Consider the following 17781-nt stretch of genomic DNA (forward strand, 5'->3'; position numbering starts at 1 on the left):
AAGCAGCAGGCTGCACCTGTGGTCTAGGTGGCACAGCGAAGGGGTAGAACGTGAGCTTAAGAGGGGGTCACCGCTGGGAACCGCGGGCCCCCGGAGCCTGTGCGCCCTGGATGCGGGGCGCCAGGACACGACGAATCCGCGAGCGCGCGGGCGGAGGGATCTGAGAGCCGGGACTGCGATGGGGCGGCGGGCGGCGGCGCGCTCTGTGATTGCACCGCGCTCGCCTGAGGTGATCTCGGCCTATGTCGCGTCAGCGGGACGCGTGTTCTGAGCGCCGCCCCCTCGCCCGGCGCGGGGGCCGCCGCACCTGAGCCGGCTCCGGAGCCGCGTCCTGAGGGGCTCCGAGAGACTCCCCCAAATAGACGGGTAAAGGAAGACTGTGGGAGGCGCCCTCTCCACACTGCAGTGTGGGACGACGAGGTCAGTCCCCCGCCACCCCCCCTGAAACAAGTCTGACAGGTATTAACAGGCGGCCGTGGGGGTAACAATCTGGGTCAGTCGGTTTGCAGGTTTTCCAAAATGAACGTTTTATGCACAGAGTCGGGACCTATTCGAGCCAGCTTCCCACTGACGGTGGCAGTTTAGCGGGAGTTCAGTCCTGCAGCCATAATCTCGCCCGCTCCTGTGGTTTCAAATAAGCATGTATATGAAGTGACCACCAGGTCTAATCCTTCCAGACTGTCCTCGCGAGCTCATGGCCCGACGTACTGATTTGCTCGGTCGACCCTGCGGGCCAGGCGCCGTGCGAGGCGCTGGGAATACCTCAGCGCGGGAGGAAGTGCCAGGCCCGCCGGGAAGGCGCGGGGGCAGCCAGCGCCCGGGGGCACCCTCTCCCCGAGGCGGAGCACTCGGCTCCCGTCGGGGCGCCCGGACTGCACTCCCCTCCTCCCAGCCCTCCGTCGGCCTCCCCTCCCGTGAGGCCTCCGCCTCGTCGCCTCAGGCGCCCATCCCTCTCATCAGTGGCCAAATGCTGTCTTTCCACGGATTTAAAAGTTGGTTCGTGTCCTTGCCCCAGCGGTATCCTACCAGCGCTCTACTTCCATGCTTGTCTTTAATCTCTCCTCCCCGCTGCGGGTACTTCTGGCATCGCTAACGCTATGTTGTAATCGTCACCTCTATGAGAAGGTGAACTTGAAGATAGGGGGCATAGTTTTTAAATTGTTTATCCTAATACCTGCCACAGCCATCCTCAAAAGCGTGGTCCATGGCCCTTTGGGGATCCCCAGGACCCTTTCACGGCATCTGCAAAGTCAAAGCTCTTTATAAAAAAAAATACTGTTATTTCCTTTTGGGGTCCTGGAATTTGCAGCGATGTAAAATCAATACTAAATAAAACTTCTGGGGCCTTAGCACAAATCAAAGGCAGTGGCACCAAACTCTAGTAGCCATTATCCTTCACTAAAAAATTGCCTGTTTCACTTAAGAGTGTCCTTGGTGAAATTGTGTACATTAACTTTATTAAAGTTTAACTATTGAGTACATGTATATTTGCTTGAAAGAACGACTGGCAAACTTATGGTTGTTCACATTTGGGTATCTGACAGACATTTCTTGTAAAGGAAGTAAGCCAATCCTTTCAAGGAAAACCACTGGCAGTATTTGTTGTCATGATAAAATTAAACCTTTCAAATAAAAATTTTATAAATTTTAGAAAACTTATATCTACCACTGTGAACTTGGTAGCTTACTGATTCTTGAGACTCTTCTACAGAGGAAAATTTAGTAACAAGTGGATTTCATACAATAAAATGTGTCAAGATATTGAACTTTTGCATAATTTAATGAACCAGTATTTTCAAATGACTAATGCTTGATGTTACGAAAATCACAGGTGGTTGAAACATCCATTTCAAGTACAAGTTACACCAATAGATTTTTACAGCGTGTACAAAAAGTTCATTGATATATTTCTGATTGTACATTACAGCAACTACCACTGTGAAGAGGAATACCTATAATTATAGGAAAATGTTATTAAAATATTTATTTTTTCAACTATACATCAGTGCGAAGCTATGTTTTCTTAATATACTTCAACCAAAACAATATAGGTAGCACAATAGATTAAATACAGAAGCACATATGAGAATTCAAATGTCTTCCATTAAGCCAAGCATTAAAGAGATTTTCAAAAATCTAAAACAGTGTCACTGTTCTATTTTTTGTTTTTGTTTTTTTTAATAAAAATGCATTATATAGATTAGCACAGCATTACTATTTTTAATATTTTCATTTCTTCACTTAATTTTAATATACAAATATATATGTATATATTTAAGATATAGGTTAACATCTTTAAAAAATGTTTTAGGATTTTTAATAATTTTTAAGATTGTGAAAAGAGTCCTGAGACAAAAAGTTTGAAAACTGCTGACCTAAAATATGATTTATAGGGTTTTCAATTTTTGTTCTCTGTGGAACAAAGTTCCATACCACCAGTAGTACCTTCCTATGAAATCATTTTAAAGCAAGATCTTTTATTCATTAAAACTTCAAGGTAATTCCCATTATTATATAACCATAGCTTTTGTTATTTTAATATGAGTTTTCCAAGGTGATGTTTCAGAAACACACATAAAATAAAAAGGAAGATTATTGATTCACTATGGATTCAACTCTTATTATTAGTTGAATAATAGTAATTAAACTTTTTCCTACCTGCCCTGGGCATACTTCTCATCAGACCACTCTTTTAACATTATCGAAATTAAACTTAATTCCTTATTGTGAACTAAGAGTGGGCTGAAATGCTGGGTGATTGATAAAGCATTTACAATCAAAGCCAAAGTTTCTTTGTGTAAATATTTTTAAATGTTTACTTAAACAATAAGATGATTGACTGAAAATTAGCTTGGATAATTTCTTTAGAAATTATTCTCCTTTCTGTGATCTCCCTCTGACACATTTTGGTGGGGAGGGGAGGATTATATTAAGTTGACTCCTGAATCAGTACAAATTGCAGCCATTTCTCCAGAGAGCTCTTCCATCTCAGCTCAACCTTGAGGCTCTGCTCACTTTATTCCTCAATAAGATGCTACTCTCTGACAGGAAGGGTCAGTCCCTTAAAATTCCCCAGACCACACTATCTAAATAGGAATTTATCTTTACAGCTTTACTGAAGGATTGTCATTAATAAAATTTTAGAACCCAAGAGAAAACTAAAATCAGTTGCTAAATAAGACTATTTCTAAAGAGAAAGAAAAAAATGTTAAACAGTTCATGGGGATGGAAGTTTCCTTCATGGATACATCAGTATCTGGTTGTATTGCCTAAAATTTACTCTCTGTCAGGGACAGAGACTTACTTACTTCACTGCTCCTCAGTGAAAGGGCTCTCTTTAATTCCTACTGTAAAAATCTCCATTTAGGAGAACTCTAATCCCCAGATATTATTTCACCCTAGGATCCACCGCTCAGCCACACCCAAACTCCAACCCTCCCCTCCCCAGCAGGGCAGTTAACAGTACACAATTATGCAAAACTTTTCTCTGAGTTTTTCAGTAAGAGGCAGTTAAGCAAAACTGTCCTATTTAACACTTCAAGTCCAGGTCCCGCAAGTCTCTATACCAGTTTGGTAACTTATTGGAACACACACACACACACACACACACACACCACCCACCCACCCACCCACCCAAGGACAAACATTTCTCAGCTCTGGGACAATGTAAGGCCAAGTAAAGGAAGAGAAACATTTTCCTAAATACAGTGAAATTCATACAGATTTCCCTGCTCTTAACAGAGATGGCACTGTACATGATTATGCAGAGAGAAGTGGTTTCCCATTGTGCATCCTCTGGGTTTCAAACTGTCCCAACTAGAGCGTTTGAAATAATAGGACTATTTACTGCTGATGGATACTTTTCAGTGACACAAAAAGATCTGGCAGTAGCTTTGAAATTATATCTTTACAATACTAGGTCACAGCAAATGATCACTATCTGTGTTTTTCTTTGTTGCTTGCACTTTGGTGTCATATCCAAGAAACCATTGCCTAACCCAAGGTCATAAAAATTTATGCCTGTGTTTTCTTCTAAGAGTTTTATAGTTTTACCTCTTAGTATAGGACCAATCCATTTAGAGTTCATTTTTGCATGCGGATATTCCGTTTTCTCAGCACTATTTATTGAAATGCTTAAGTTTTAGAAGCCATGTGTCTGTCAGAGAGGCAACAACTATGGGTCCTGGATCCAGGAAATCCTGGGTTTGAAATACAGAGCCTGCATCTAATAAAGATACATATACACATACATACCCTGTTAGTTCTGTTTCTCTGGAGAACCCTGACTAATACAGCTGGATCCATCTCTCTCTCTCCATCCAGCTCTCAGACAGACTACTACAAGGTGTGCAGGATAGACCAACACTCATAACCTACCAGCAGAAAGAGTACATCTTCTCTGATAGCTGTGCAGAAAGGTCCAAGGGAAATTCTTAATAGTGTGGCTTGCGCCAAATGGCTTTCCCTGAATCATTCACTGTAGTTAGATGGGTAAAAGACCTTGGTATTAGTAGCTTCAGGGGTGGGGGAAGATGACTGCATATGACAAGGTCAGCTCTACCTAAAATATATGAAATGGGTTCCCCATATGACAGAGTGTTAGAGGGGAGAGGCATACATGACAGGCAAGACCACTCCACCAGTCCTGTCTGGACACTCAACTAGAGGATTACTGACCCTGCCTTGGTTTATGTTTAGCAAAGCTATCCCATTCCTAATAGAGAAACAGTAGGGATAGTACATTGATTTCAGTTTTAAGGCAGCATCTAAAAAGAAACTGCTTCTGCTTTCTAACTCCAATAAAAGTTACTAATGACCTTATTACCTATAAACCTAGGGTTGTATAAAAGCATTATATAACAAAGAATTTTTAAATGGAATTACTTATTTTTAAAATTCATTATCATAATTCCAGAGCAATAGAACAAATACACAAAAGTGTCTAATATTTTAACATATTAGAGTGGTAGTATAAATTGTTATCCACTTAGAAATGTGTGTAAAGAGACAAGACATGCAATTCCCTTATATCCAGTTTTAATTATATAAGTGCATCATAAGTTTTCTGTTTTTATTATAGATACACTGTTCAGAATTTAATTGCAGATGCAGAAAGTTTCAAAGCTGTTATTTTGTCCATAATTTCATATGCTCCTATCATAGTTAGCGCACGAGTTAGTTGGTCTCTTAAAGCAGTAGTGGACGAGCTGTTACTTTCCATTTTCCACCTCTCAAGTGCTTGGAGGACTCTCTCTTTTAATGAAACAGTGCTGAAAAAGTTTTTAAATAATAATTATATAAAGAACATTGTTTTAAACTACCAAATATTGTATGTCTAGGTTTTTAAACAGATTTACCAGACTGAAGTGAGGATTAAATGAATTGGTAAACATAGTCTACATAAAAATTTAGCAGAGTTTAGCACATAGAAAGGAAATGTTAGCCCTGAGCCACCTTGCTTCCTTGTAGAAAATCAACAATTCAATTAACATTCAATTCTGATTTACTCGAGGCCTCAAAACAAAATTATGGATTATTCCCTATAAACCAGCACACTACTGCTACAGTACCACATGGTTTATAACTTGATCTCATGTACAGTACCACATGGTTTATAACTTGATCTCATGACAACTCTCTTAGATAAGTTTATCCATTTTACCAGTGAAGAAACTGAGGCACAGAAAAGTAAAGAGAATTGCCTGAGGTCACAAAACTGGTTGGGATTTAAAGCTAAGCAGTCTGTGACTCTGTTGGGTGTTGTCCCGTGCACCAGGAGGTTGTCAGTGGGATTCCCTGTCAGAGCACGTCGTCATTGCCAGCTCGATGCCCAGTAGGGGGCATGCAGAAGACAGTCGGTTTCTCTCTTCTCTGCATCACATCAATGTGTCTCTCCCTCTCTCTTCCTTCCTCTCTAAAAATCAATAAAGTATTCTTTAAAAAAATAAAAATAAAGCTAAGCAGTCTGTCCTTAGAGCCCTTGCTCTTAACTACTTCCTATACCCACATGGGTCTTAAATATATAATAAACTAAAATTAGTGTTTTATAGCAGATTAGAATTCATGTTAATATGAATGTTTCAAAACCAGGTAATATTAATATAATATAAATCAGAACATAAGAATAACCTTATACCAAATGTTGTCATTCATACATACCTCTTTGTAGACATGTCTGTTTCTGAGATTACCACATTTAATTTTTTACACAAAAATTTAAAATTTGTTTCAGTGATGTTGTTGGCAACTATCTTGAAGATCTTCTCTAAGAGTTTCTCTACATTTGAATGTAAAAGAAAATTTAGGCCAATAATTTTGAAAAACATAGTATGTTTTGAGTTAATATTACATCTAGGTTTCTTCTGTGCTCCTACCAAATGTATATGTCAAGTAAAATTGAAAAGTAAAACGCAGACCTGATACACAAACTGGCTTTTTTTATGTGCTTCTTTATGTCCTATCCTGAAAAGCCAAGTTCACATCTACTTTAAATACTGTGTAGGCCCTGGCGAGGTAGCTCAGTTGGTTAGAGCTTTGTCCCGATATGCCAAGGTTGCGGGTTTAATCTCCAGTCAGGGCATATACAAGAAGCAACCAATGAATGCATAAGTAAGTGGAACAGCAAATCAATGTTTCTCTCTCTTTCTCCTTCTTTCTTCCTTCCTCTCTCTCTCTAAAATCAATAAAATAAAATATATGGTGTATATGTGCATATTTTATATTCAAACACTTATTTAATGAATGTTGACTTAAATATAGAGTTTTTAGTTTATTTTTTAAAAGTTTCTAGCTAATTTGAACTATATTCATTTTTTTGCTGTTATCGACCCAAGGTACTTTGGGAATTTTTAAGTACTAACAATCTCCCACCCCTCTGTAATCATCTGAAATACGTTCTATGCTTTCTGTTTTTTAACTTTATTCATACCATTAATTCCTCAAGCGAGATTGTATGCTATTGATATAAACAAAAATCCAATCTTCTAGGTAAAATTTTTAGGAAGGGACCCCATTTTTTTTTGTTAATTGTACAATAAATACATTTCCCATGATGACACCCTCTCTACTTTCCCTGAGCACCCAGCTTACAGTATGAAGGCCCCTTGGACATAAAGAAAGGAGATAAATGGCTAGGGTTCTCTTGTTTTTACTGACTGTGGTCTGTTGCCATTGCCCATTGTACTTTTGCCACAGAGGCTAGAACCACATGAATCCTCCTTCCTCAAGAACTGGAGTAACAGAATTTGAGCATGGAGGTTCATTCATGAAGTTTACAGCCTTCTCTAAAGCACTGTTACCTACCTAACAGGAATTATTTATGATCCTTGGAAACCCCTAAAATCTTTATTTTACAGAAATAAAGTTATCACAAAAATGTCCCTTTTTTATGATAATAATTAGCAGAACTGACTTGGTTATTAGCAAATTAGAGAAACAGTGACTGTGACTTTTCATTTTATTTCTTGGGGTTTTTCCATCAATGAGGCTCAAGTCTTGCAAAAGCTTCTGAATGATAGCCATATACATGGATGTATATTGCGGCTTACAAGAGGACTGTACATTTTTAGTGACCACCTCACTAGGTTATGAGATTATGCTGATGTATGCTTCTGATTACATAAGACACGGGTACATGATTGATAATTTTGGGGCACAGTTTTATATATTCAGATTTTGTATACCCAGACTTCCCCAAACCTGGAACAATATTTATTAAATTGATTTAATACTTCTTAAATACTGCACTAAAATGGAGGACCTAAATCTGGATCCATTCTTAGATTGACATGAGCGGCAAAGTCAGAGTTGTAGGAAAAAGCTTAGTTGCTGGGAAAGAATTGGAACTTCCCTCCCAGAGTCTTGGAGAAACCAGTCTCCATCTGGCCCAAGGAAGGACATTTAAAGAAAATGGACCTGCTTTGTGAAATAATCAGGACAACCAAAGGAGCACTTAAGGACAGAAGGAATGAAGACTGCCCAAGGACTGCAGACAGGTGATCATAGTGGGCCAAAAACTGACTGGCATCAATGAAAAGGCGCTATGGACTTCCTTCAAGGCCAAATATAACTTTTAGAACAACTATATATGGTGATACTGATCAGAAGTGCTGAAGAAATATGGGTGTAAATTCTCTGAGTCTGGCCACAACCATGATGAAAAACCTATTGAAGGGCACTGAGACCAATAGGTGGGAAGCAACGCAACCCACTGACCGCTTGAATTTAACTGTTGGTTCAATTATTCAATTTGATTGAACCCAGATTAAATAATCTGAATTACCAAAATAAACTCTTAACCTGGGGAAGATGATAAATATTTTAATGTCTCTGCCAGATTAAAAGATTCTAATTAAAGCAAACTATCTTTTTATTTACAGATGACATATAGAAAATAACTCATAAGCTAGTCACTCACTCATCACCTACCATCTCTTTCTTCTGTCCTCTGTAGATAGCATGCAATAGTATGCAGTTGTTTTCCTTTACAGATTTCCATTGGAGGTCTCAGCAAAGGGTTATCATCAAAATTTATATCCTTCAGCGAAGAAAGGTTATGAATACCACTAGGCAGAGCTGTAAGATTATTTCCTAATAGAAAAAAATTATAATTGAATTGTACCTTTTTCTGTAAAAGAAAACTATGGAGACAAATAACTATCTATAGGGCATCTACTGCATCTCACTGGCAAAGTACCAGAGAACCTCAACATGCTGGCTAATTGTAAGTCATAAGTTCTTACTGTTGTCCACTTGCTAGGATTGAAAAAGAGAAAGTATAGAAGTGACAGTGGTTCCTTTCTCTCCTGGAGGATGGCAAAATGAGAAAAGAGGCTTTCCTCCTATAATACAGGAAAGGACTTTAGAGTAGGTGTGATGGTAATTTTTTAAATAAACTTTTATTTGGAATAATTTCAGGTTTACAGAAAAGTTGCAGAAATTGTAGGGAGTTCCTTGTATACTCCTCAGCTAGTTTTAGTTTCCCCTAATGTTATCATCTCGTTACAGTGTTACATTTGTCAAATTTAAGAAACTAACATTGGCACATTACTATTAAATAAACTGGACATTTTTGGATTTCATTAGGTTTTCCATCAATGTCCTTTTCCTGTTCAGAATCCATTTCAGGACAGCGCACTGCACACAGCTATTAGTCTCCTCTGGTCTGTGGCAGTTTCTGTCTTTCCTTGTTTTTCATGATATTGATAGTTTGAGTTGTACTGGTTAAGTATGTTGTAGAATATTCCTTAACTTGAGTTTACCTGGTATATTTTCTCATGATTAGACTGGAGTGACAGATTTTTGGAAAGAATACCATAAGGTGAAGTACCCTCATCATATCACATCTGGGTACCTGATACCCCCATGACATGAGCAGGGATATTAAACTTGATCCCTTGGCTAAAATAGTGTCTGCCAGGTTTCTCCAATATAGTGTTTGGATTTCTTTTTCTTTTCCATACTGTTTTTTAGAATAGAGTTACTAAGCCTAGTCCATCCTCAAGTAGGGATTAAGCTAATTTCAAAATATATGAAAAAATTGACAAAGCAAAAATTATACAATTCCACAAATATAGTTGTAGATTTTAACACCCCTCCCTAAGCAATTAATGTAGCAAGACATACATATTAGTAAAGATAGGAGAGTTCAACGAGATTATCAATCACCTAGACCCATATGAATATCAGTTCATAAAACATTCTACCTAACATTTGCAAAATACTTTTGTTTAAGAGTAAATGACATGTATATCAAGGTAGCTTATATGCTGGGCCATAAAGCTAGTCCCAGTAAGTTTAAAAGGATTGAAATCACAGTTTAGATGACCACAAGGAAACAATTGCTTTCCTATGTGTCTATCAATAGTAGAATAAATGAAAGAGTATATTCATATAGTGGACTATATACAGCATTAAGAGTGAATTGTCTACAACTACACAGAATAATATGAATGAATTTCACAAACATAATGTTGAGTGAAAGAATCCATACACAAAAGAGTACATGCTTTGTGATTTCATTTAAGACACACTATTGGAAATCATGATAATAGTTAACCTTGGTTGAGAGAGGGGAGAGAAATGATTGAAGGGAGCAAAAAGGGGTTTCTGGGAAAGTCCTGTTTCTTGATCTAAGTCCTCACATATGGGCTTTTTCGGTATGTGAAAATTCATTGAGTTGTACATATACAAGTACTTTTTTAAAAATTAAGATATAATGGAAATATCAGGCGAGCAACATAATTTGATGTTTGTATATATTGTGAAATGATTACCATAAATCTATTTAAAATTCATCACCATATATTGTTATAAATTTTTTCTTGCAATAAGAACTTTTAAGACCTACTCTCTTAGCAACTTTCAAATATACAATAAAATATTATTAACTATAGTCATCGTACTGTACATTACATCCCCATGATTCATTTATTTTATAACTAGAAGTTTGTACCTTTTGACCCACTTTGCCCACCCCTCACTCCCCCAACCTCTGGCAATCACCAATCTGTTCTCTGTATCTATGAATTTTTGTTTGTTCATTTGTTTTTTAAAGATTCCACATATAAGTGAGATTATTAGTGTTTGTCCTTCTCTGACTTATTTCACTTAGCATAGTGCCCTCAAGGTTCATCCATGTCACAAATGGCAAGACTTCCTTCTGTTTATGGAGGAATAATATTCCATTATATATATATACATTATATACATATATACATATATATACATATACATTATATACACATATAATGTATACACACACACACATAACACATTTTATTTATTCATCCATCCACTGGGGCTGATAAATACCAGGAACATATACAAGGATATAGATAGCAGCAAGCAAATTGGAAGCAACTTAATTGTCTATCAACAGGATAATGGATTAATTGTTGTTTAAGCAGATAATTTGATATGCAGCATTTAAAATGAATGAAATAGGTCTGTGTATATACTAACATGAATTAATTTTAGAAATATGAATGAAAAAACATATAAGAATGGTAAATTACATACCATATATTATAAGTTTTAATAAAGTTTAAAAACATTTTTTATGGATATATCTACATACATATATATAAACATGGATGCTAAAAAGATATGTACCAATTTCAGTACAGTGATTACTTCTAGTTTGGGAAAAGGTACAAAAGAAGTTTCAACTCTATTATTTTATTTCTTAATCAAAAATATCTCAAGTAAATATCACAAAATCAACATTCTTTATGTCTGGGAATAGGTACATAAGTACTTATTATTTTCTGTAAGTTTGAAATATTTCATAATAAAAATTATTTTTTAAAATACCAGTCTAGTGTTTGTTGTGCTTTAGGAAATCTTTAGAGAGAGTGATTTACTTTTTGTTTGATAATGTAATGATTACCTTGTAAAAGACTGTAAGGTATTAGAATATAATATAGTATAGAAATGGGGTCAAGGGAGCCAGCAGAGAAGGGAAAACAGAAAATGCTGCCTTAAGGTTGTATAGGTAGGTGTGTGTATGGGGAGGGAGGAGGTCAGGTTCAAAAAGGAAAGAAAAGATATAGGCAGAGAAGACAGAATGAAAAAATGTTCCGGTTCCCCAAATGCATTATAACCTCTTTCAGGGAAGGAACCGGGCCTTATGCTCTGCTCACACGTTATGTACCTCTGATGACCATTCCCTTCCAATGGGCGCTTAATACATTATCTTATCTGCTTGCCGTTCTGTCTTGTTAGTAAAATTTGTAACCTAGACACTAATACTCTACTTATTGATTATGCTTGACACTCACCACTCAAGTTTAGTTGTTGGAGTTTGTTTAGAGATAGAAAAGATGGTGGCAGATAACTTATTTGATTACTGCATGCATTTAAACTAACCAAACTTCTCAATTCCCCTATATTTCTTGGAATCTCTCGGATTGCATTATTTGAGATATCAAGTCCTTTAAGTTGAGTCATATTAGACAGCTCTTGTGGAAGTCTTGATAACTGTAACAAAGATTAAACAATTATATTTTAATAATTATTTCTATGACTAAAGCTTCTAAAATCAAATGGAAGGAGGGAATTTCTTGTCTTACAAAGAAGATTTTTTCACTATGTCACAAATTCTTGTGACTCCTTTGCTAAAACCCACCACATACTGTGTTGTATACGAGTACTGACTCATGCTACCAATTCAACCCTGGGCTTTCCTCACTCTCTAAACACTCCATGTTCATTGCCACCTTGTCCCTTCCTAAATCTGACCCTGCTTTGGTTTATTGTCTTCCCTGAATTCTTTTCCATTTATCCTGCCCCACATTTGATTTCATTATTCCTAATCTCATCAACACTGTTTTTTTTTTTAGTCTCTTGTGTGTTTTCCTTGGATTTTTAAATGACGATATACCTTTTATACTTTTTGTATGCGTGTTCCTAAGCTTGGTGCGTTTTGAGTATATGTTCAATAAACCCCTTTAGAATGGATTCACACAGTTTGGCAATTTAACTTCAAATTAATATTCCTGGTACAAAAAGCACTGCAAAATAACAGGAATTAATATACTCTACTAAGGTGAAGAAAAAAGGTGTGCATTCAGAGAAACAAGACCATCACAAATGGCTTTTGAAACAAAGGAGGCTCTATGAGTAAATAAAAGAGTGTTGAATCTACAGGCCCCTTAGAAATATCCAAGCAAGGTAAATACTGGATATTGTGCTCAGTGTTCTTCCAGATATAAAAGAAGCATAAGAGACGGCCCCTAACTTCAAGGAGAGTAAAGTTTAGTTCAGGGGACAACACGTACGCATACGAAAAATCAGGAAACAGCGTTAAGTAAGAGGTAACCCAGAGCCAAATAAAGAGTATGGAACAGAGATGTGGATGTGTAGAGAGGGAGATAAGCTTGGGGAAGGAGCATGGAACCTGGTTACAGGAAGACGTGAGAGCCGGACCTGTGAGGCAGGAGGCAAGATCAAGGCGTGTAGGAAGGTCCATAGTTTGACATTCTTTCAAACAAATGTTCTTGAACTGCTTGCTCAGCACTTATTAGAGGAAGTGCCTGGGAGCTGCCTGATGGCCGAGCTACTGTGGAAGGAAGATTCCTTCTTCGCACCCTTCTTCACGTCGCAAAATAAAAGCCCAGAGTTTAACCTGACTCGTCTTCCGTTGACTGTTCAGCGGCCATCTGCTGTATATAAATTAGTCCTTTGGGTATGTCACCTCCATCCCAAGGAAGTTATCAGAGTGATCTTTCCCATCGTATAGAATACCCTTGTTGAGAGGAGTTTTTGTAAATCATTCTTTTCTATCCGTTGACCTTTAAAACGATGTCGTAATGATGTGGACTGGTGGCTTTACAGCTACCCACCGTAAGGAGGCAATAGATATGCAGTCTGGATTCCTGAGAACGGTCCTCTGGGGTGAAGTCTGATAGTTTGGGTTTTTTTAACCTTTATAGATTTTTAGACAGAGAGGAAGGCAAAGTGAGAGGATTACAAATTAGCTAAGAAACTCATTGATTATAATACAGAAAAAGGGAGAGAGATTGAAAAACACTGGCCCCTACACGCACCCAGATCAGGGAGTGAGCCCAAAACCTGGGCATGTGCCCTGACTGGGAATTGAAGCAGTGACCCGTCAGTGTACTGGATGACATCCATCCAACTGAGCCACGTGGGCCAGGCCTGAAGTCTGACAGTTTTGACAAGTTCTGAGAAAGGGAGGAGACTGGATGAACGAGAATAGTCAGGAGGCTCCTGGAGTAGTCTAGGCACAACATGAGCGATAACCACGGACCAGGATGGACACAGTGACACTGGAAAATGGGGGAGATCACCCAAGACCTTTTTCAGAGAAAAAAAGAGACAATTCTGGTGTAAGATCCAGTATCATGGTGATGGAAAAGGAACAGTCAGAGATGATTCCATGATTTGTAGATTGGCAGGGTTAAAGAAAGTGGCATCACAAACAGAAATGGAGAGGTTTGGAATGGGAGAAAGGAAAGTTTGAAGTTGTGTTGAACTTGATCCAATAGAAGAATAAAAGAACAGAATTTCCGGGGAAATTAAGAATTGTGGGACTAGACCACGGGTGAGAGATCAGCCGCAGTTATGTGAGGGTGTGGTGAGGTCTAGGAAGGAGTTAATAGAAAAGAGAAAATTAAGAACACAACCTGTACACTCCCACAGTAAGATGCAGGAGGGAAAAGTGAGAGGATTACAAATTAGCTAAAGAATTCATTGATTATAATACAGAAAAAGTGTCTTTTAATAAAAGAGCATCTTTTAAAACACATGTATCATTATTCATTCCATCCACTTAAGCAACTATTCCCTGGAGTAGCCTTTCCGGAAATGTACGGTATAGCAGGTGTTAGGTTAAAAGAGGTGAAATAAGTTTGGGAAATATGGATTAAATAGACACAAATCAGTTTCTTTAGTGCAGGACTCTTTAGAGCTTTTAATATACTAACATTGACTGTGATTCTAAGAGAGAACCCAATGCTTGTCAAAGCCAGTTGATAATAGGAACCCCTCTACCTCTCTCTACTCTCTTTTGAAGCAGCTCATGGCACTAGTTTTTTTAGGAACAGACTTTGGGAAATCTTGCTCTAGATAATAGTCTGGCCTCTATCAAAGGATTTTAATTTGATTGTGGTAGTCAAATTAAAGATAGCCGGTTAATGTCCTTCTCATTAAAAGAAGTCAATATAAATCAGTAATATTTTAAAAGTAGTTCATAAAATTCACTCTTAGAGTTTGAGTAAAATTAAATGCTAAACTATAAGAACATTTATTCCCATTGATCTGGCAATTTTTAAGGGAAAATTCCCTAAGGAAATAGTAAAATATGAAAAAGGCTATATTTAAAAAGTTTATCACATGCATTATTTATGATGATGAAAAATCACAACTTCCCTAAATGCTTAACAGAGATTAGTTGCTTAACAATGTATTGGTTATAACAATCATGTTATATCATGGGGAAATGCTTATAACACATTAAGTGAAAATAGAAGAATTTAATCTTGAATGTAATCTTTTTATAATGGCTTATAAAACCATACACATAAGGAAAAAAAAGATTGAGAGTGCGTTTTCAACATATAACCAGTAATTATAGTACAATGATGTACTTATAGAATGATTTTTTTTTTTTTTACTTTTCTCAATTTTCCAAATTTCCAGTAATGTGTTTATATTAATCCATAACTTTAAAACTCCTTTTATAATTAAACTAAAATAAAAAGGTATGTATGTAATTATCAGCTTTACTTGGCATTTCATTTTAATGAAATATGCTCCTATAAAGCTTTGCATTGAGAACTGTATTTGTAAGCCATGTTAGAGGTTAAAAAAAGCCTATCCTTTAAAAAATAAACAGTTCAGCTAAATTTAAAACACATACACATACACTACATCATAGTTTCTGATCCCCTCCAGTCCCCCCCCCCCCGCAAAGCCCAAAATATCAATCTCTTACCTTTTTCCCATTTATCTGACTTATATTTAGCTCTTCCAGTGATTGAAGTTGACACAGTTCAGTAGGAAAATATATAAATTGATTGCTTGAGATATTTAATTTCTGAATTCCTTTTAAGTTACAGATCTCTGAAGGGATTTTCTGTATTTGGTTTTCTGAAATATCAAGTACTTGCAAATTTGGTAAAGTGCACACTTCTATCGGGAAAGTTTCAAATTTATTACAGCATAAAATAAGAACGTGGAGTGATGCCATATTGGAAATAGATGGTGGAATTCCCCTTATTTGATTTTTACTAAGATCCAGGTATTGAAGATTAATAAGAGAACATAAGTGCTCAGAAAATGTGAGGAGTTTGTTTTCATTAAACTCTAAATGAAGCAGTTGTTTACTGAAAGATATATCCACAGGTATTTCTGAAATATAATTTCCATTAATACTCAAATAATAAAGATACTTTAAAGCACACAAACCTACTGGAAAATACCTAATTTTATTTTGACTCAATTCAACTTCAGTTATTTTCCTGCAGTTTTTTATTTCAATGGGAATATCTGTGATCATATTTCCTGACAATTCTAGACTAAGCATATTATTAAGATATGAGATAGCTTCAGGTATTCTCACTATATTATTTCTGTTTAAATGGAATTTTCTTAAATTTTTGAGCTTGTGGATGTTCTTAGGAAGGTGTTTTAATTTATTATCACTAAGACTAAGGCATTCCAACATTACGCAGTGGGAAATATTCTCTGGTATTTTTTTCAATAAGTTTTTATCAAGTATTAGAATACTAAGTACCCTAAAATTTTCAATTTTGTTTGAAATAACTTCTAATTTATTGTCAGTCAGTTGGAGTTCTTGCATTTTGAGCAGTTGAAAAATTTCCACTGGCAAAAATATAAGTTTATTGTGACCCAGGAAAAGTTTTTCTAAATTTTTAAGCTCACTAATTTCTTTTGGCAAACTGCTTATCAGGTTTTCAGTAAGGTTTAGTGAAATTAACTTTGGAAGGAAGCACAGAGCTTTAGGAAATATTGTTAACTGATTATATTCCAGATTGAGAATGCTCAAGTTTTTTAAACTAGACAAGGTATCTGGTATATGGCTTAACTTATTTTTAGCCAAACTTAAAATTTCCAAGTTTCCAAGTCTTTCTAAGCCAGAAGGAATATTCTCAATGTAATTATTATTTAAAAAGAGTTCCCTCATATTCTCAAGCTGTGATATTTCATTAGGAATATGTGATATTTGGTTGTGACTGACATTTAATATCCTTAAATTGTGAAGTAACTGAATTTCAGATGGAAGTGATGATAACCCATTATCTTGCAAGGATAGAATTTCAAGTCCTAGCAGACCACCTAAGTCTGCCCCTTTAATACTTTCAATTTGGTTCTCATCTAAATATAGATATTTTACATATTTTGTTTTTAAAATTTCCTGAGGGAATTTTTGTAAGCCCTCGGCCTTGAGGTTAACAGTAAAGTTATCTGATCCTAAGTCAAGTCCTTTCTGGTTTTCTTCAGAGAGTTGTGAACTAATTTTTCCTGGTATTTCATGAGATAGGAAGTCAACAAAAGCCTCATATTCAGCAGTCATCTGAATATCAGTAGTTACTGATAATGATGGGCCTTGTGAAGTTTCAGTTGTTGACTGGGAGTTGTCATGTGTATCGACCATTTCGGAAAATTGAATGTTTCCTTGTTCTTCATTTCTCTCAGACTTACTTTCAGAGGAGGAGGTAACTGTATCATTGTGTACACCTACTGTGTCCATTCCAGGTTGTGTTTCACAAATTTGGTCGAAAGGTTTCCCATCAGAAGCTTCCGTTAACAAATCTGATGTATTTTTAATGAATCCAGGCTCCTCTACCAACTGTGATTTAGATTCTTCCCTGAATTGACTAGTGGTATCTTCTATCGCTTCTGAAATAGTCTCCTTTTCAGACATCTTATTTGCTGATAGGTTTTATACCAATACAAGATTGTAACTCAGTTTTAATTGTCATGTTTAATTTTTTTCCTTTGAACCTAGAAAACAAATGTTGGTATTAAAAGAAGAAATGTTAGCCCAGCTGGTATGGCTCAGCAGTTGAGCATCAACCTGTGATCCAGGAGATTGTGGTTCGATTCCTGGTCAGGGACCTGCCTGGGTTGCAGGTTCAATCCCCAGGAGGGTGTGTGCAGGAGGCAGCTGATCAATGACTCTCTCATCATTGATGTTTCAATCTCTCCCTCTCCCTTCTTCCCTCTCTGAAATCAGTAAAAATACATTTTAAAATAAATAAAAGATGTTATAAAAATGTCAAAATTACAAGTGAA

The 17781-nt window shown here is 36.8% G+C and overlaps 1 protein-coding gene and 1 long non-coding RNA gene across 2 annotated transcripts in view; one reads left to right on the forward strand and one right to left on the reverse strand.

The window, feature by feature from the left end:
- The first annotated feature begins 231 nt into the window (after window positions 1-231).
- The window catches only part of LOC148092272 (uncharacterized), a 47539-nt gene continuing 29989 nt past the window's right edge, over window positions 232-17781 (forward strand). The window contains exon 1 of the long non-coding RNA XR_015715181.1: window positions 232-420. This is a non-coding gene — a long non-coding RNA (uncharacterized LOC148092272). The remainder of the gene's footprint in view (window positions 421-17781) is intronic.
- LRRD1 (leucine rich repeats and death domain containing 1) lies at window positions 5090-17527 on the reverse strand. Its single transcript, XM_016218842.2, has 5 exons — window positions 15458-17527; window positions 11781-11979; window positions 8428-8589; window positions 6160-6277; window positions 5090-5270 (listed from the first exon to the last, which is right to left on the reverse strand). The coding sequence occupies exons 1-5, from the start codon at window positions 17408-17410 to the stop codon at window positions 5090-5092; spliced, it is 2613 nt and encodes an 870-aa protein (XP_016074328.1). The 5' UTR covers window positions 17411-17527.

The sequence above is a fragment of the Miniopterus natalensis genome, chromosome 10, assembly GCF_054644295.1.
Source record: "Miniopterus natalensis isolate mMinNat1 chromosome 10, mMinNat1.hap1, whole genome shotgun sequence".
NCBI classification, from domain to species: domain Eukaryota; kingdom Metazoa; phylum Chordata; class Mammalia; order Chiroptera; family Miniopteridae; genus Miniopterus; species Miniopterus natalensis.

Coding starts and splice junctions, on each gene's coding strand:
- LRRD1 (XM_016218842.2), bottom strand. CDS start 17,410: ATGTCTGAAAAGGAGACTATTTCAGAAGCGATAGAAGATACCACTAGT. Junction 8,590..11,780: donor CCAACAACTAAACTTGAGTG/GTGAGTGTCAAG, acceptor TTTTTCTATTAG/GAAATAATCTTACAGCTCTG. Junction 6,278..8,427: donor GAGGACAGAAGAAAGAGATG/GTAGGTGATGAG, acceptor ATTCAAATGTAG/AGAAACTCTTAGAGAAGATC.